General features: G+C 39.2%; 1 protein-coding gene across 1 annotated transcript in view; it reads left to right on the top strand.

Moving 5' to 3' along the window:
- Positions 1-15,166, top strand: part of UVRAG (UV radiation resistance associated) — a 363,917-nt gene that overhangs the window by 94,067 nt on the left and 254,684 nt on the right. The window contains 2 exon segments of the mRNA XM_060018254.1: positions 286-447; positions 15,019-15,093. Of these exon segments, the coding sequence (XP_059874237.1) occupies positions 286-447; positions 15,019-15,093 (237 nt within the window).

Genomic DNA, 15,166 nt, shown 5'->3' with positions numbered 1-15,166 from the left:
ATTGTGTATTGTGTTGAATAAATAAATGAATTACCATAGGAAGCCATGTTAATGAGAGATTAGAATATATGCTCCTTCTATTGACTATAATAAATAAGCAGAGAAATTAAAAAGTACCGATATCACCCTCTTTATGTTAATTGGAATGTCTTCTTAAGTTTGCAATTTAGTATATTTATAAGTTCTTTTGGTTAAAGAACAAAATGATGTACAACCTAACTGAAATAACTGTAAACCGTAAACATTTAGGGTCTTCCTAAAGCATGTTTTCATTTCCATCAACAGAATCCAACATGGCGGAGTCTTGATTTTGGAATAATGCCGGACCGTCTCGATACATCTGTGTCTTGTTTCGTGGTGAAGATTTGGGGTGGAAAGGAGGACATCTACCAGCTGTTGATTGAATGGAAAGTCTGTTTGGATGGGCTGAAATATTTGGGTCAGCAGGTAATTTTTAGACTGCAGTTTCAAGTAGTTGTCTTCTCTAAATGAACAGTCTAGCTTTTTCTGTTGAGTCTTCTGATTCTACATTTCCTATTATAAAGAGAGACCCTTTATGATTGTTCACTTACTTACAGAAATTTGAGTCATTGCCAGGTTTAAAAAATGACTGAAAATATTTATGAAGAACTGCCTTAAGCTGATAATTTAAGAGGATATTTTTTGGGGGGGCAGGTAGAAAAGCATATGCTTTCTCATAGCACTCTGCTTGTTCTGTCCTATTGGATGTTTCCCCTAGAATCTGAAAATTAAGTTGAAAATAAGCACCTCTCTTATGACCAGTAGAGTGGGGTTATTCCAAGAATAAGAAGAGCTTCTGTTTATTGAGCACAGGGATGACAAGTGCCTGGCTCATATACTGCTACCCATTCCCCATGACTGATGTAGCTAACTCATCATAGCACTCTTACAGCTGAGCTCAGAAGTAGCTCCATAATCCTTTCTAACACAGTGTTCCAGGATGCAACTAGAAACATATCAGAATTGCATCTGAAATGAAACCTGTTTGCCATACCCAGACGTAAGTAATTACAGTTAATGTTTATAGTGACCTTGTGAAAGTTGATATTATTGCCCATAGTTTCCTGATGGGAAAATTGTGCCTCAGAGAATTTAAGAAAGTATCAAGATCACACTGCTAGGTGGAGCTGGGATTTAAATTAGGCCTGACTTAAAAATTCATTCTCTTTCTGCTGTACCACACTGGTATATACATGTAGTCCTTGGTAACCACTCAGCCCACATTGGAATAAATGCCATTTCTATTTTGTGATACCTGTGGGACTACTGATAAAGGTAACTCTAAAATGTTAGTTATATCTACAAACATCCTTCATATTTTTTACTATTTATTCAGTATATACTTTTTGGTATGTTTCTTTTAGAGAAACAATTCTACATTTTTCTTTTTCAGATTAAAAAAAAGCAAAACAGCTCTTCCCTTATTTTGCATACTATACTTTATTTTGTGTTCTTTTATAGTGACCAGAACAATGCATGCAATGAATATTTTGCTTAACTAAATTCTAACCTGCTACAAATTCTGTTTTATTTTTATTTTTTTTCTTTTGTTTTAGGGCTGGTCTTAATTAAAACTCATGAAGTAATGACTTGTGGGTCTTTCTTAGGGTCTTTCTCCTCTCTTTTAGTACCAAATGCTTGTTGCCTTTAGCCTGGCTAACCAGCCCTGCCCTGAGGCATGTACTCTTTCTATCTTGCTACATGCCGGAGTTGGCTCTCTGTGTATAGATTATGATATTAAGCACTTGTTTATGTTGTGTGGGGGTGGGGCTTCTTAACATTAGAGTTGCAGGGCTATAGGCTTGTAGGGGAGGGGTTTTTTTTGGCCAGAGAAGATGGCCTTCATCATGCTTTTCAGTTCACACATTCCTTAGGTGGTTGTTTTCTTAAAATACCCAGCTGTGCTTATGTCTAACTTACCCTAATTTCAGAGAGTTAGCATTCAGGTGCCTTCTTACAAAGTTGGTTATGTTGGTATCGCAGAGAACAAGAGAAAGAGAAAACATTTTTCTAAGCCAACTAGACACTTAATATCCTTGTAGAAAGTCACTTATGAAATAGGTATAACAAGTAACAGGCTACTAGAAAATCAGACATAATAGAATTACAAATTTTTAGAGGAAAGCAAGGCTAAGATGTGTTAGGTTAATAGCCAGAATCACTGAGGTTCATTGATTGGTCATCTGCTTTCTAGCAGGCATCGTTCTTAGTGTTAAGGATCCAGAGATGAGTCAGATAAGGTTCTTAGACCCGGTAAACTGATGATCGATGAATAGCTGCAAAGAGAGCTATGGGAGTATGTTTAAGAGGTATGTAGACAAACCTGGATAGAGTCAGGGAATGGATGACTTTTGAAAGAAATTTTTTTACAGGTTAGGTTTTTTTGAGTTATAATTTACATACAATAAAATTTACCCTTTTAATGTATGCAGTTCAATGAGTTTGACAAATGTATGAAGTAAGTAACCATCACTACAATGAATAATGCTGCTGTGAATATTTAAATATAGGTCTTTGTGTTGATGTAAGTTGTCATTTCTCTTGAATAAATACCCAGTATTGGAATTTCTGGTTCTAATGGTAAGTGCTATGTTGAAATTTATAAGAAACTGTGAAACTCTTTTTTCAGGGTGACTGTCATTCTGCCTTCCCATCAGCAATGTATGATAATTCCTTATCTTTGTAAGGGCTTATTATTGTCAGTCTTTTTAATTTTCACTATTCTGATAAAGTGGTATCTCATACTGATTTTAATTTTCCTAATGATGAAATGATGTTGTGCATTTAAAAAATACGTTTATTTGCCATCAATCCCCCTACCTTCTTTTTTTGTGAAATGTTCATTCAGAACTTTTGCCCATTTTTTATTTGCTTGATTGATTTCTCATTATTGTGACTTGTAAAATTTCTTTAGGTGTTCTGTATGAGTTAGTCCTTTATGAGATATACATTTTCCAAATATTTTCTGCTAATCTGTGGCTTGTCTTTTCATTTTTTTTAAGTGTCATACTTTTTTTTTTTTTTTTTTTTACATGGATCATCATAGCATCTTTCTTTTTCTTTTTTTTTTTTAACATCTTTATTCGGGTATAATTGCTTTACAATGGTGTGTTAGTTTCTGCTTTATAACAAAGTGAATCAGTTATACATATACATATGTTCCCATATCTCTTCCCTCTTGCGTCTCCCTCCCTCCCACCCTCCCTATCCCACCCCTCCAGGCGGTCACAAAGCACCGAGCTGATCTCCCTGTGCTATGCGGCTGCTTCCCACTAGCTATCTACCTTACGTTTGGTAGTGTATATATGTCCATGCACCTCTCTCGCTTTGTCACAGCTCACCCTTCCCCCTCCCCATATCCTCAAGTCCGTTCTCCAGTAGGTCTGTGTATTTATTCCTGTCTTGCCCCTAGGTTCTTTATGACATTTTTTTTTTCTTAAATTCCATATATATGTGTTAGCATACGGTATTTGTCTTTTTCTTTCTGACTTACTTCACTCTGTATGACAGACTCTAGGTCTATCCACCCCATCACATATAGCTCACTTTCGTTTCTTTTTATGGCTGAATAATATTCCATTGTATGTATGTGCCACATCTTCTTTATCCATTCATCCGATGGTGGGCACTTAGGTTGTTTCCATCTCCGGGCTATTGTAAATAGAGCTACAATGAACATTTTGGTACATGACTCTTTTTGAATTTTGGTTTTCTCAGGGTATATGCCCAGTAGTGGGATTGCTGGGTCATATGGTAGTTCTATTTGTAGTTTTTTAAGGAACCTCCATACTGTTCTCCATAGTGGCTGAACCAATTCACATTTCCACCAGCAGTGCAAGAGTGTTCCCTTTTCTCCACACCCTCTCCAGCATTTATTGTTTCTAGATTTTTTGATGATGGCCATTCTGACTGGTGTGAGATGATACCTCATTGTAGTTTTGATTTGCATTTCTCTAATGATTAATGATGTTGAGCATTCTTTCATGTGTTTGTTGCCAGTCTGTATATCTTCTTTGGAGAAATGTCTATTTAGGTCTTCTGCCCATTTTTGGATTGGGTTGTTTGTTGTTTTGTTATTGAGCTGCATGAGATGCTTGTAAATTTTGGAAATTAATCCTTTGTCAGTTGCTTCATTTTCAAATATTTTCTCCCATTCTGAGGGTTATCTTTTCGTCTTGTTTATGGTTTCCTTTGCTGTGCAAAAGCTTTGAAGTTTCATTAGGTCCCATTTGTTTATTTTTGTTTTTATTTCCATTTCTCTTGGAGGTGGGTCAAAAAGGGTCTTGCTGTGATTTATGTCATAGAGTGTTCTGCCTATGTTTTCCTCTAAGAGTTTGATAGTGTCTGGCCTTACATTTAGGTCTTTAATACATTTTGAGCTTATTTTTGTGTATGGTGTTAGGGAGTGATCTAATCTCATACTTTTACATGTACCTGTCTAGTTTTCGCAGCACCACTTATTGAAGAGGCTATCCTTTCTCCACTGTACATTCCTGCCTCCTTTATCAAAGATAAGGTGACCATATGTGCGTGGGTTTATCTCTGGGCTTTCCATCCTGTTCCATTGATCTATCTTTCTGTTTTTGTGCCAGTACCATACTGTCTTGATTACTGTAGCTTTGTAGTAGAGTCTGAAGTCAGGAAGCCTGATTCCTCCAGCTCTGTTTTTTGTTCTCAAGATTGCTTCCCCTATTCAGGGTCTTTTGTGTTTCCATACATATTGTGAAATTTTTTGTTCTAGTTCTGTGAAAAATGCCAGTGGTAGTTTGGTAGGGATTGCATTGAATCCGTAGATTGCTTTGGGTAGTAGAGTCATTTTCACAATGTTGATTCTTCCAATCCAAGAACATGGTATATCTCTCCATCTATTTGCATCATCTTTAATTTCTTTCATCAGTGTCTTATAATTTTCTGCATACAGGTCTTTTGTCTCCTTAGGTAGGTTTATTCCTAGATATTTTATTCTTTTTGTTGCAATGGTAAATGGGAGTGTTTTCTTGATTTCACTTTCAGATTTTTCATCATTAGAGTATAGGAATGCCAGAGATTTCTGTGCATTAATTTTGTATCCTGCTACTTTACCAGATTCATTGATTAGCTCTAGTAGTTTTCTGGTAGCATCTTTAGGATTCACTATGTATAGTATCATGTCATCTGCAAACAGTGACAGCTTTACTTCTTTTCCGATTTGGATTCCTTTTATTTCCTTTTCTTCTCTGATTGCTGTGGCTAAAACTTCCAAAACTGTGTTGAATAAGAGTGGTGAGAGTGGGCAACCTTGTCTTGTTCCTGACCTTAGTGGAAATGCTTTCAGTTTTTCACCATTGAGGATGATGTTGGCTGTGAGCTTGTCACATATGGCCTTTATTATGTTGAGGAAAGTTCCCTCTATGCCTACTTTCTGCAGAGTTTTTTTTTTTTTTTTTTTTTTTTTTTTTTTTCTGCAGAGTTTTTATCATAAATAGGTGTTGAATTTTGTCAAAAGCTTTCTCTGCATCTATTGAGATGATCATATGGTTTTTCTCCTTCAATTCGTTAATATGGTTTATCACATAGATAGATTTGCGTATATTGAAGAATCCTTGCATTCCTGGAATAAACCCCACTTGATCATGATGTATGATCCTTTTAATGTGTTGTTGGATTCTGTTTGCTAGTATTTTGTTGAGGATTTTTGCATCTATGTTCATTAGTGATATTGGCCTGTAGTTTTCTTTCTTTGTGACATCCTTGTCTCGTTTTGGTATCAAGGTGATGGTCGCCTTGTAGAAGGAATTTGGGAGTGTTCCTCCCTCTGCTATATTTTGGAAGAGTTTGAGAAGGATAGGTGTTAGCTCTTCTCTAAATGTTTGATAGAATTTGCCTGTGAAGGCATCTGGTCCTGGGCTTTTGTTTGTTGGAAGATTTTTAATCACAGTTTCAATTTCAGTGCTTGTGATTGGTCTGTTCATATTTTCTATTTCTTCCTGATTCAGTCTTGGCAGGTTGTGCATTTCTAAGCATTTGTCCATTTCTTCCAGGTTGTCCATTTTATTGGCATAGAGTTGCTTGTAGTAATCTCTCATGATCTTTTTTATTTCTGCAGTGTCAGTTGTTACTTCTCCTTTTTCATTTCTAATTCTATTGATTTGAGTCTTCTCCCTTTTTTTTTGATGAGTCTGGCTAATGGTTTATCTATTTTGTTTATCTTCTCAAAGAACCAGCTTTTAGTTTTATCTTTGCTATTGTTTCCTTCATTTCTTTGTCATTTATTTCTGATCTGATTTTTATGATTTCTTTCCTTCTGCTAAGGAAGGGTTTTTTTTGTTCTTCTTTCTCTAATTGCTTTAGATGCAAGGTTAGGTTGTTTATTCAAGATGTTTCCTGCTTCTTAAGGTGGGCTTGTATTGCTATAAACTTCCCTCTTAGAACTGCTTTTGCTGCATCCCATAGGTTTTGGGTCGTTGGGTCTCCATTGTCATTTGTTTCTAGGTATTTTTTAATTTCTTCTTTGATTTCTTCAGTGATCACTTCGTTATTAAGTAGTCTATTGTTTAGCCTCCATGTGTTTGTATTTTTTACAGATCTTTTCCTGTAATTGATATCTAGTCTCATGGTGTTGTGGTTGGAAAAGGTACTTGATACAATTTCAATTTTCTTAAATTTACCAAGGCTTGATTTGTGACCCAATATATGATCTATCCTGGAAAGTGTTCCATGAGCACTTGAGAAAAATGTGTATTCTGTTGTTTTTGGATGGAGTGTCCTATAAATATCAATTAAGTCCATCTTGTTTAATGTATCATTTAAAGCTTGTGTTTCCTTATTTATTTTCATTTTGGATGATCTGTCCATTGGTGAAAGTGGGGTGTTAAAGTCCCCTACTATGAATGTGTTACTGTCTATTTCCCCTTTTATGGCTGTTAGTATTTGCCTTGTGTATTGAGGTGCTCCTATGTTGGGTACATAAATATTTACAATTGTTATATCTTCTTCTTGGATCGATCCCTTGATCATTATGTAGTGTCCTTCTTTGTCTCTTATAATAGTCTTTATTTTAAATTCTATTTTGTCTGATATGAGAATTGCTACTCCAGCTTTCTTTTGGTTTCCATTTGCATGGAATATCTTTTTCCATCCCCTTACTTTCAGTCTGTATGTGACTCTAGGTCTGAAGTGGGTCTCTTGTAGACAGCTTATATATGGGTCTTGTTTTTGTATCCATTCAGCCAATCTGTGTCTTTTGGTGGGAGCATTTAGTCCATATACATTTAAGGTAATTATTGATATGTATGTTCCTATTCCCATTTTCTAAATTGTTTTGGGTTTGTTATTATAGGTCTTTTCTCTCTTGTGTTTCTTGCCTAGAGAAGTTCCTTTAGCATTTGTTGTAAAGCTGGTTTGGTGGTGCTGAACTCTGTCAGCTTTTGCTTGTCTGTAAAGGTTTTAATTTCTCCATCAAATCTGAATGAGATCCTTGCTGGGTAGAGTAATCTTGGTTGCAGGTTTTTCTCCTTCATCATTTTCAATATGTCCTGCCACTCCCTTCTGGCTTGCAGAGTTTCTGCTGAGAGATCAGCTGTTAACCTTATGGGGATTCCCTTGTGTGTTATTTGTTGTTTTTCCCTTGCTGCTTTTAATATGCTTTCTTTGTATTTAATTTTTGACAGTTTGATTAATATGTGTCTTGGCGTATTTCTCCTTGGATTTATCCTGTATGGGACTGTCTGTGCTTCCTGGACTTGATTAACTATTTCCCTTCCCATATTAGGGAATTTTTAACTATAATCTCTTCAAATATTTTCTCAGTCCCTTTCTTTTTCTCTTCTTCTTCTGGAACCCCTATAATTCGAATGTTGGTGTGTTTAATGTTGTCCCAGCGGTCTCTGAGACTGTCCTCAGTTCTTTTCATTCTTTCTTCTTTATTCTGCTCTGCAGTAGTTATTTACACTATTTTATCTTCCAGGTCACTTATCCATTCTTCTGCCTCAGTTATTCTGCTATTGATCCCATCTAGAGTGTTTTTCATTTCATTTATTGTGTTGTTCATCATTGTTTGTTTCATCTTTAGTTCTTCTAGGTTCTTGTTAAATGTTTCTTGCATTTTGTCCATTCTATGTCCAAGATTTTGGATCATCTTTACTATCATTATTCTGAATTCTTTTTCAGGTAGACTGCCTATTTCCTCTTCATTTGTTAGGTCTGGTGCATTTTTATCTTGCTCCTTCATCTGCTGTGTGTTTCTCTGTCTTCTCATTTTGCTTATCTTACTGTTTTTGGGGTCTCATTTTTGCAGGCTACAGGTTCGCAGTTCCCGTTGTTTTTGGTGTCTGTCCCCAGTGGCTAAGGTTGGTTCAGTGGGTTGTGTAGGCTTCCTGGTGGAGGGGACTAGTGCCTGTGTTCTGGTGGATGAGGCTGGATCTTGTCTCTCTAGTGGGCAGGTCCACGTCTCGTGGTGTGTTTTTGGGTGTCTGTGGACTTACTATGATTTTAGGCAGCCTCTCTGCTAATGGGTGGGGTTGTGTTCCTGTTTTGTTAGTTGTTTGGCATAGGTTGTCCAGCACTGTAGCTTGCTGGTCGTTGAGTGAAGCTGGGTGCTGGTGTTGAGATGGAGATCTCTGGGAGATTTTCGCTGTTTGATATTATGTGGAGCTGGGAGGTCTCTTGTTGACCAGTGCCCTGAAGTTGGCTCTCCCACCTCAGAGGCACAGCACTGACTCCTGGCTGCTGCACCAAGAGCCTTTCATCCACACGGGTCAGAATAAAAGGGAGAAAAAGTAGAGAGAAAGAATTAGTAGAAGTAGGAAGAAAGAAAGAAAGAAAAAAAAAGAAAGGAAGGAAGGAAGGAGAAAAGAAGGAAAGAAAGGAGGGAGGGAGGAAGGAAGGAAGGAGGGAAGGAAGGAAAAAAGAAAGAAGATACAGTAAAATAAAATAAAGTATAATAAAGTTATTAAATTAAAAAATTATTATTTAGAAAAAAAAGGACGGATAGAACCTTAGGACAAATGGTGGAAGCAAAGCTATACAGACAAAATCTTACACAGAAGCATACACATACACCCTCACAAAAAGAGGTAAAGGAGAAAAAATCATAAATCTTGCTCTCAAAGTCCACCTCCTCAATTTGGGATGATTCGTTGTCTAAAGGAGGGAAGGAAGGGAGGGAGGCAGGGAGGAAGGGAGGAAGGGAGGGAGGGAGGGAGGGGGAAAAGTATAATAAAGTTATTAAAATTAATTATTAAGAAAAAATTTTTTTAAAGAAACGGTCGGATAGAACCCTAGGACAAATGGTGGAAGCAAAGCTATACAGACAAAGTCTCACACAGAAGCGTACACATACACACTCACAAAAAGAGGGAAAGGGGAAAAAAATCATAAATCTTGCTCTCGAAGTCCACCTCCTCAATTTGGGATGATTTGTTGTCTATTCAGGTATTCCACAGATGCAGGGTACATCAAGTTGATTGTGGAGCTTTAATCCGCTGCTTCTGAGGCTGCTGAGAGAGATTTCCCTTTCTCTTCTTTGGTCTCACAGCTCCCAGTGGCTCAGCTTTGGATTTGGCCCCGCCTCTGCGTGTAGGTCGCCGGAGGGCGTCTGTTTTTTGCTCAGACAGGACGGGGTTAAAGGAGCCGGTGATTCGGCGGCTCTGGCGCACTCAGGCGGGGGTGGGGGGGTGGGGGGAGGGGCACGGCGTGCGGGGGGGAGGGGCACGGCGTGCGGGGGGGAGGGGCACGGCGTGCGGGGGGGGAGGGGCACGGCGTGCGGGGGGGAGGGGCACGGCGTGCCGGGCGGGCCTGCGGCGGCCGAGGCCGGCATGACGTTGCACCAGGCGGAGGCACACCGTGCGTTCTCCCGGGGAAGTTGTCCCTGGATCCCGGGAACCTGGCAGTGGTGGGCTGCACAGGCTCCCCGAAAGAGGGGTGTGGATAGTGCCTTGTGCTCGCACACAGGCCCCTTGGTGGCGGCAGCAGCAGCCTTAGCGTCTCCCGCCTGTCTCTGGGGTCCGTGCTTTTAGCCGCGGCTCGCGCCCGTCTCTGAGGTCCGTGCTTTTAGCCGCGGCTCGCGCCTGTCTCTGGGGTTCGTGTTTTTAGCCGCGGCTCGTGCCCGTCTCTGGAGCTCCTTTAAGCAGCGCTCTTAAACCCCTGTCCTCGCGCACCAGGAAACAAAGAGGTAAGAAAAAGTCTCTTGCCTCTTCGGCAGGTCCAGACTTTTCCCCGGACTCACTACCGGCTAAGCGTGGCGCACTAATCCCCTGCAGGCTGTGTTCACGCCGCCAACCCCAGTCCTCTCCCTGCGCTCCGACCGAAGCCCGAGCCTCAGCTCCCAGCCCCTCCCGCCCTGGCGGGTGAGCAGACAAGCCTCTCGGGCTGGTGAGTGCCGGTCGGCACCGATCCTCTATGTGGGAATCTCCCCGCTTTGCCCTCCGCACCCCTGTTGCTGCGCTCTCCTCCGCGGCTGCGAAGCTCCCCCGTCCGCCTCCCGCAGTCTCCGCCCGCGAAGGGCTTCCTAGTGTGTGGAGACCTTTCCTCCTTCACAGCTCCCTCCCACTGGTGCAGGTGCCGTCCCTATTCTTTTGTCTCTGTTTTTTCTTTTTTTTTTCTTTTGTCCTACCCAGGTACTTGGGAAGTTTCTTGCCTTTTGGGAGGTCTGAGGTCTTCTGCCAGCATTCAGTAGGTGTTCTGTAGGACTTGTTCCACGTGTAGACGTATTTCTGGTGTATCTGTGGGGAGGAAGGTGATCTCCGCGTCTTACTCTTCCGCCATCTTCCCAGCCCCTCCCTTTTTCTCTTGATTACTCTGAATAGAGATTTATCAGCTTTTCAAAGATCTAGTGTTTGGTTTTGCAATATTGTGTTTTATAAAAAAATATATATATATTTGATGCACAGTTCTTGGCTCACTTCTAGAACTCTTGGAATTTCCTAAGTGTTGAATGTGATAAAGATGTCTTTGGTATGTTAATGAGGTGACTTTTGAAAAGCACCTAAGGGTGGGGGCTGGTTGCCTACGGAGCCACCATGTGGTAAGAGGATTAGAGGATTGGAACTTTCAGTCTCACAGTCTGACCTCTTGGGAGAGGAGAGGGATTGGAGGTTGAATCAATTGCCAATGGTCAATGATTTAATCAATCATGCCTGTGTAATAAAGCCTCCATAAAAACTCCAAAGGATGGGGTTCTGAGAGCTTCTGAGTTGGTGAACACATAGAGATTGGGCAGTATGGTGCACTTGGAGAGGGCATAGAAGCTTTGTGCCCTTTCCCCATACCTTGCCCTATGCAACTCTTCTATTTGGCTGTTCCCTGAGTTACATTCTTAATAAACTGGTGATCAGTAAGTAAAATATTTCTCTGAGTTCTGCGAGCCACGCTAGCAAATTAATCGAACCTGAGGCCTAGGTTGTGGGAACCTCTGATTTACAGCCAGTTGGTCAGAAGTACAGGTAACACCTGTACTTGGGATTGATATTCTAAATTGGAACCTCTAATCTGTAGCCAGTTAATTAGAAGCACAGATTGCAATCTGGGTTTTTGACTGGCCTTCCGTGTGTGTGGGGCAGTCTTGTAGGACTGAACCCTTAACCTGTGGAATCTGATGCAGGCCTGAGAGCAGGACACCCTGCTGGTGTCCAAGAATTGCTTATTGTTGGTGTGGGAACTACCCACCCACCCCATTGAAATTGTGTTGCAGATCACCGAAAGAGGTTTCACTTATTATTCTTTTCAATTTCATTGATTTCTGCTTTTTTCCTTTTTTAAAAAAATATTTATTGGGGCTTCCCTGGTGGCGCAGTGGTTGAGAGTCCGCCTGCCGATGCAGGGGACACGGGTTCGTGCCCCGGTCCGGGAAGATCCCACGTGCCGTGGAGCGGCTGGGCCCGTGAGCCATGGCCGCTGAGCCTGCGCGTCCGGAGCCTGTGCTCCGCAACGGGAGAGGCCACAACGGTGAGAGGCCTGTGTACCGGGAAAAAAAAAAAAAAAAAAAGAAAATTATTTATTTGGCTGCGCCAGGTCTTAGTTGCAGCATGTGGGATCTAATTACCTGACCAGGGATCAAATCTGGGCCTCTTGCATTGGGAGCGCAGAGTCTTAACCACTGAAGCACCAGGAAAGTCCCTCGTTGGTTTCTGCTTTTACTCTTATTATTTTCTTCCTTTTGCCTGCTTTGGGTTTAATTTGTTCTAATTTGCTAGTTTCTTAAAGTAGGATTCCTGGATTACTGATTTGAGACTTCTCTTTTCTAAAGTAAGCATTTAATAAATTTTCCTCTAAGCATTGCTTTAGCTGTGACCCACAATTTTGATACTGCATTTTCGTTTTTGTTCAATTTGAAATATTTCCTAATTTCTCTTTTATTTCTTCTTGACCGAAGGGTTATTGAGAGGTATGTTGTTTAATTTTCAAACATTTGTGGAGTTTTCAGATATCCTTCTTTTGTTGATTTCTACTTTAATTCTGTCGTGTTTAGAGAAAATCGTATTATTTTAATCCTTTTAACCTTTTTGAGATTTATTTTATGGTCTGTCTTGGTAAGTGTTTCATGTACATGTCATGTGTATTTTGCTGTCATTTGAATGGACAGAGTGATGATGCAGCTTGTCCACAGTAGCCGGAGCTACAACTACAAGCCAATTTCCTGAATAGCCTTTAGAGACAAAAGAGTTAATCAGGAAGTTTTCCCCAGAAGTCATGAACTAAAGTTGGTTTTGACTTGAATTTTGATGACAAAGAAGCAGAGAAGTTTGAAAATAGCTCTATTCAAGGTGGGAATTTGGAGAATTTGTTGATAATGCTTATATGGGGCACTTGCGGTGGCAGAAATTCTTGTGCTTAGTTTAAGTGGTTAGAACTTTGTATTAATACCAACAGCGATTGTATACTCTTTCAGTGTTTGGGTATCTTTTTACATTCATACAATCATTTTACATGCACCCAGTGACTTTGGGCCTTTTGAAGGTCATGTGAGCAAGTATTATTTTCCTGTCAGTATTTAACTGAGAAAACAGAAGCTCAGAGAAATTAAGTAACTTGTTAAAGGTCACACAGTGATTGGTGGATTTAGGCTATTATTTGTTTCATTGCTCAGACTATATTTATTATTCATTTCACCAACTTTGATTATCTGTCTTTAAAAAGTGTGCCTTTTCTCATAGAGGGATCAAAATACAAGATTGTGGTTGAATTAAAAGGCTCTATATTCTGTAGTCTCCATATTAAGATTCTGACACGTTTTGGGGTCAGTAATCTATAATTAATGGTAAAGGATAGTAAGTAGTATGGAGTATCATGCAGCCTGTTTTGTTAATTTTCTTTATTAATCGGGAACAAAGGGCTCTATGGTTGACTGATTCTGATTTTTTCCCCCAGTATTGTTTGTGTCTAACTTCCAAAAGTACTTTCATATCCAGTGATAATTGGATTCATTTCATCTGTACGACACCACTATAAAACAGAACAAGGAGTGTTTCTGCTTTTGGCTGATGAGGGATTTAAAGCATGGCCCATTAATATTGATTAGCGATTATATATTGAGTAGAGTGCTAGGCACTAGGGCTATAAAGTCAGAGTTCCTTATGAAGCACTAGAAGGTTGGAATTAGAACTCAGATCACTTCAATTTTTTTTCTTTTTAAGCCCAGTATCTTTTCAAGTCCTAGAAACATGTTGTATCATATTTTTCAACAAGTTAATTTAATGCCCATCTTTATGAGGCTTATGCTTTGAAAACTTTACCTTCATGTTAGATTCACTCCTGCCCATGATCTCACCCCACCCTTTCTTTAAATGGCATGTATTTTTCTGATTTTAAAAGTGATCCATGTACTTTGTGGACAATTTGGAAAATTTTGAAAAGCACAGAGAGGAGAATAAAAAATTATGTGCACTCCTTCTGCCCAGCTGCAACCATTGTTAACATTTTGATGCATATGATTTTATTTAATCTTTTTTCTCCTGAGGTATATATGTGTGTAAAATATTCTATGTTTGTAAAATTTTGAGTTTCTTCTAATCTTAAAACTGATTTCGTAGTGCTTTCTCTTTTTCTCTCTTAAAATGAAACACTTCTTGAAATTGGTTTATAGTTTTCATTATAAGTTTATTATTGCAGGCCCATCTTTTGGTATTATATTCAGTTAAGTAAATGATGTAGGTAAACAGGGAGCATGTGATTAATTTTGCTTTAGTAATAGATGTAGCAGGTATGGAAGTCAAATGTTCACAGGAATCTTCTACTGCTGGCTTTGACCTTTCTATCTCTAGCTAGAAAGAAGAGGTGAAATATTCTATTCTGGTAATCCCCCACTTGAACCCTCACATTAATCCTTCACTGCAGAAGCAATTAAAATTGTTTTAGCCACAATTCTTTCTGATCAAGTAACTAAATCTGTTTTTATAGACTTTATACTATTTTGAGTTTTAAAAAAAATCTTAGTTCTTCAATTTTAAAAGTTTTAATTCTCCTGCCTTTTAGGTGAAGTTTAATTCGAGGTTGGCACTGACTGAAGCTCGAATCAGTTGCATTTGAAAGAGAGTAGTAGACAGAAAATAATGAGTAGACTTTTAAAGACTTTGAGGATTGGATATTATCTTTAAACTGTCTTTTTGAAATTAGAAAATAATATTTATCTTTTATGTTTTTTCTAGGGCTTCATGTTTTTTAAAGCACTCTAATAGACTAACTGGGCTGTGTTTTCTTTGAGATCAGAGAATGTATAGTGTGCCTCTGAATCCCCTATACTTAAGGAATATGCTTTCTGTAACAACCTCAATAAGTGTTTGTGAAAAATGTGTGTGAATGATGGTGCCTGTGATCTCATGTGATGATTTTGCGAGGACTTTGACTAAAGCAGGAAACTCTAAATTGATCACCTGGTCTTATGATAAGTGTTTTGTTTTCTGCTGGCTTGTTAGACGTAGCCAACCTATTTCTCAACATTGAAGTAGGTCCTGTCATTTTCTAATCACATTAAAACTTGATTGGAATGAGATGAACTAATAATGTGTTTTCCTCCTCTCTTAGATTCATGCCCGCAACCAAAATGAAATAATTTTTGGGCTGAATGATGGCTATTATGGTGCTCCATTTGAACATAAGGTAAGGGGATTTGCATAACACTGTGAGTTTTGTTTAGTGCAGGTGTGCTTTGCTGTAGCAGGTAAAAGCTCTG

The sequence above is a fragment of the Delphinus delphis genome, chromosome 8 (genome assembly GCF_949987515.2).
Source record: "Delphinus delphis chromosome 8, mDelDel1.2, whole genome shotgun sequence".
Taxonomy (NCBI): domain Eukaryota; kingdom Metazoa; phylum Chordata; class Mammalia; order Artiodactyla; family Delphinidae; genus Delphinus; species Delphinus delphis.
Note: the sequence above shows the minus strand (reverse complement) of the source record. Positions and strands in the feature narration are given on the sequence as shown.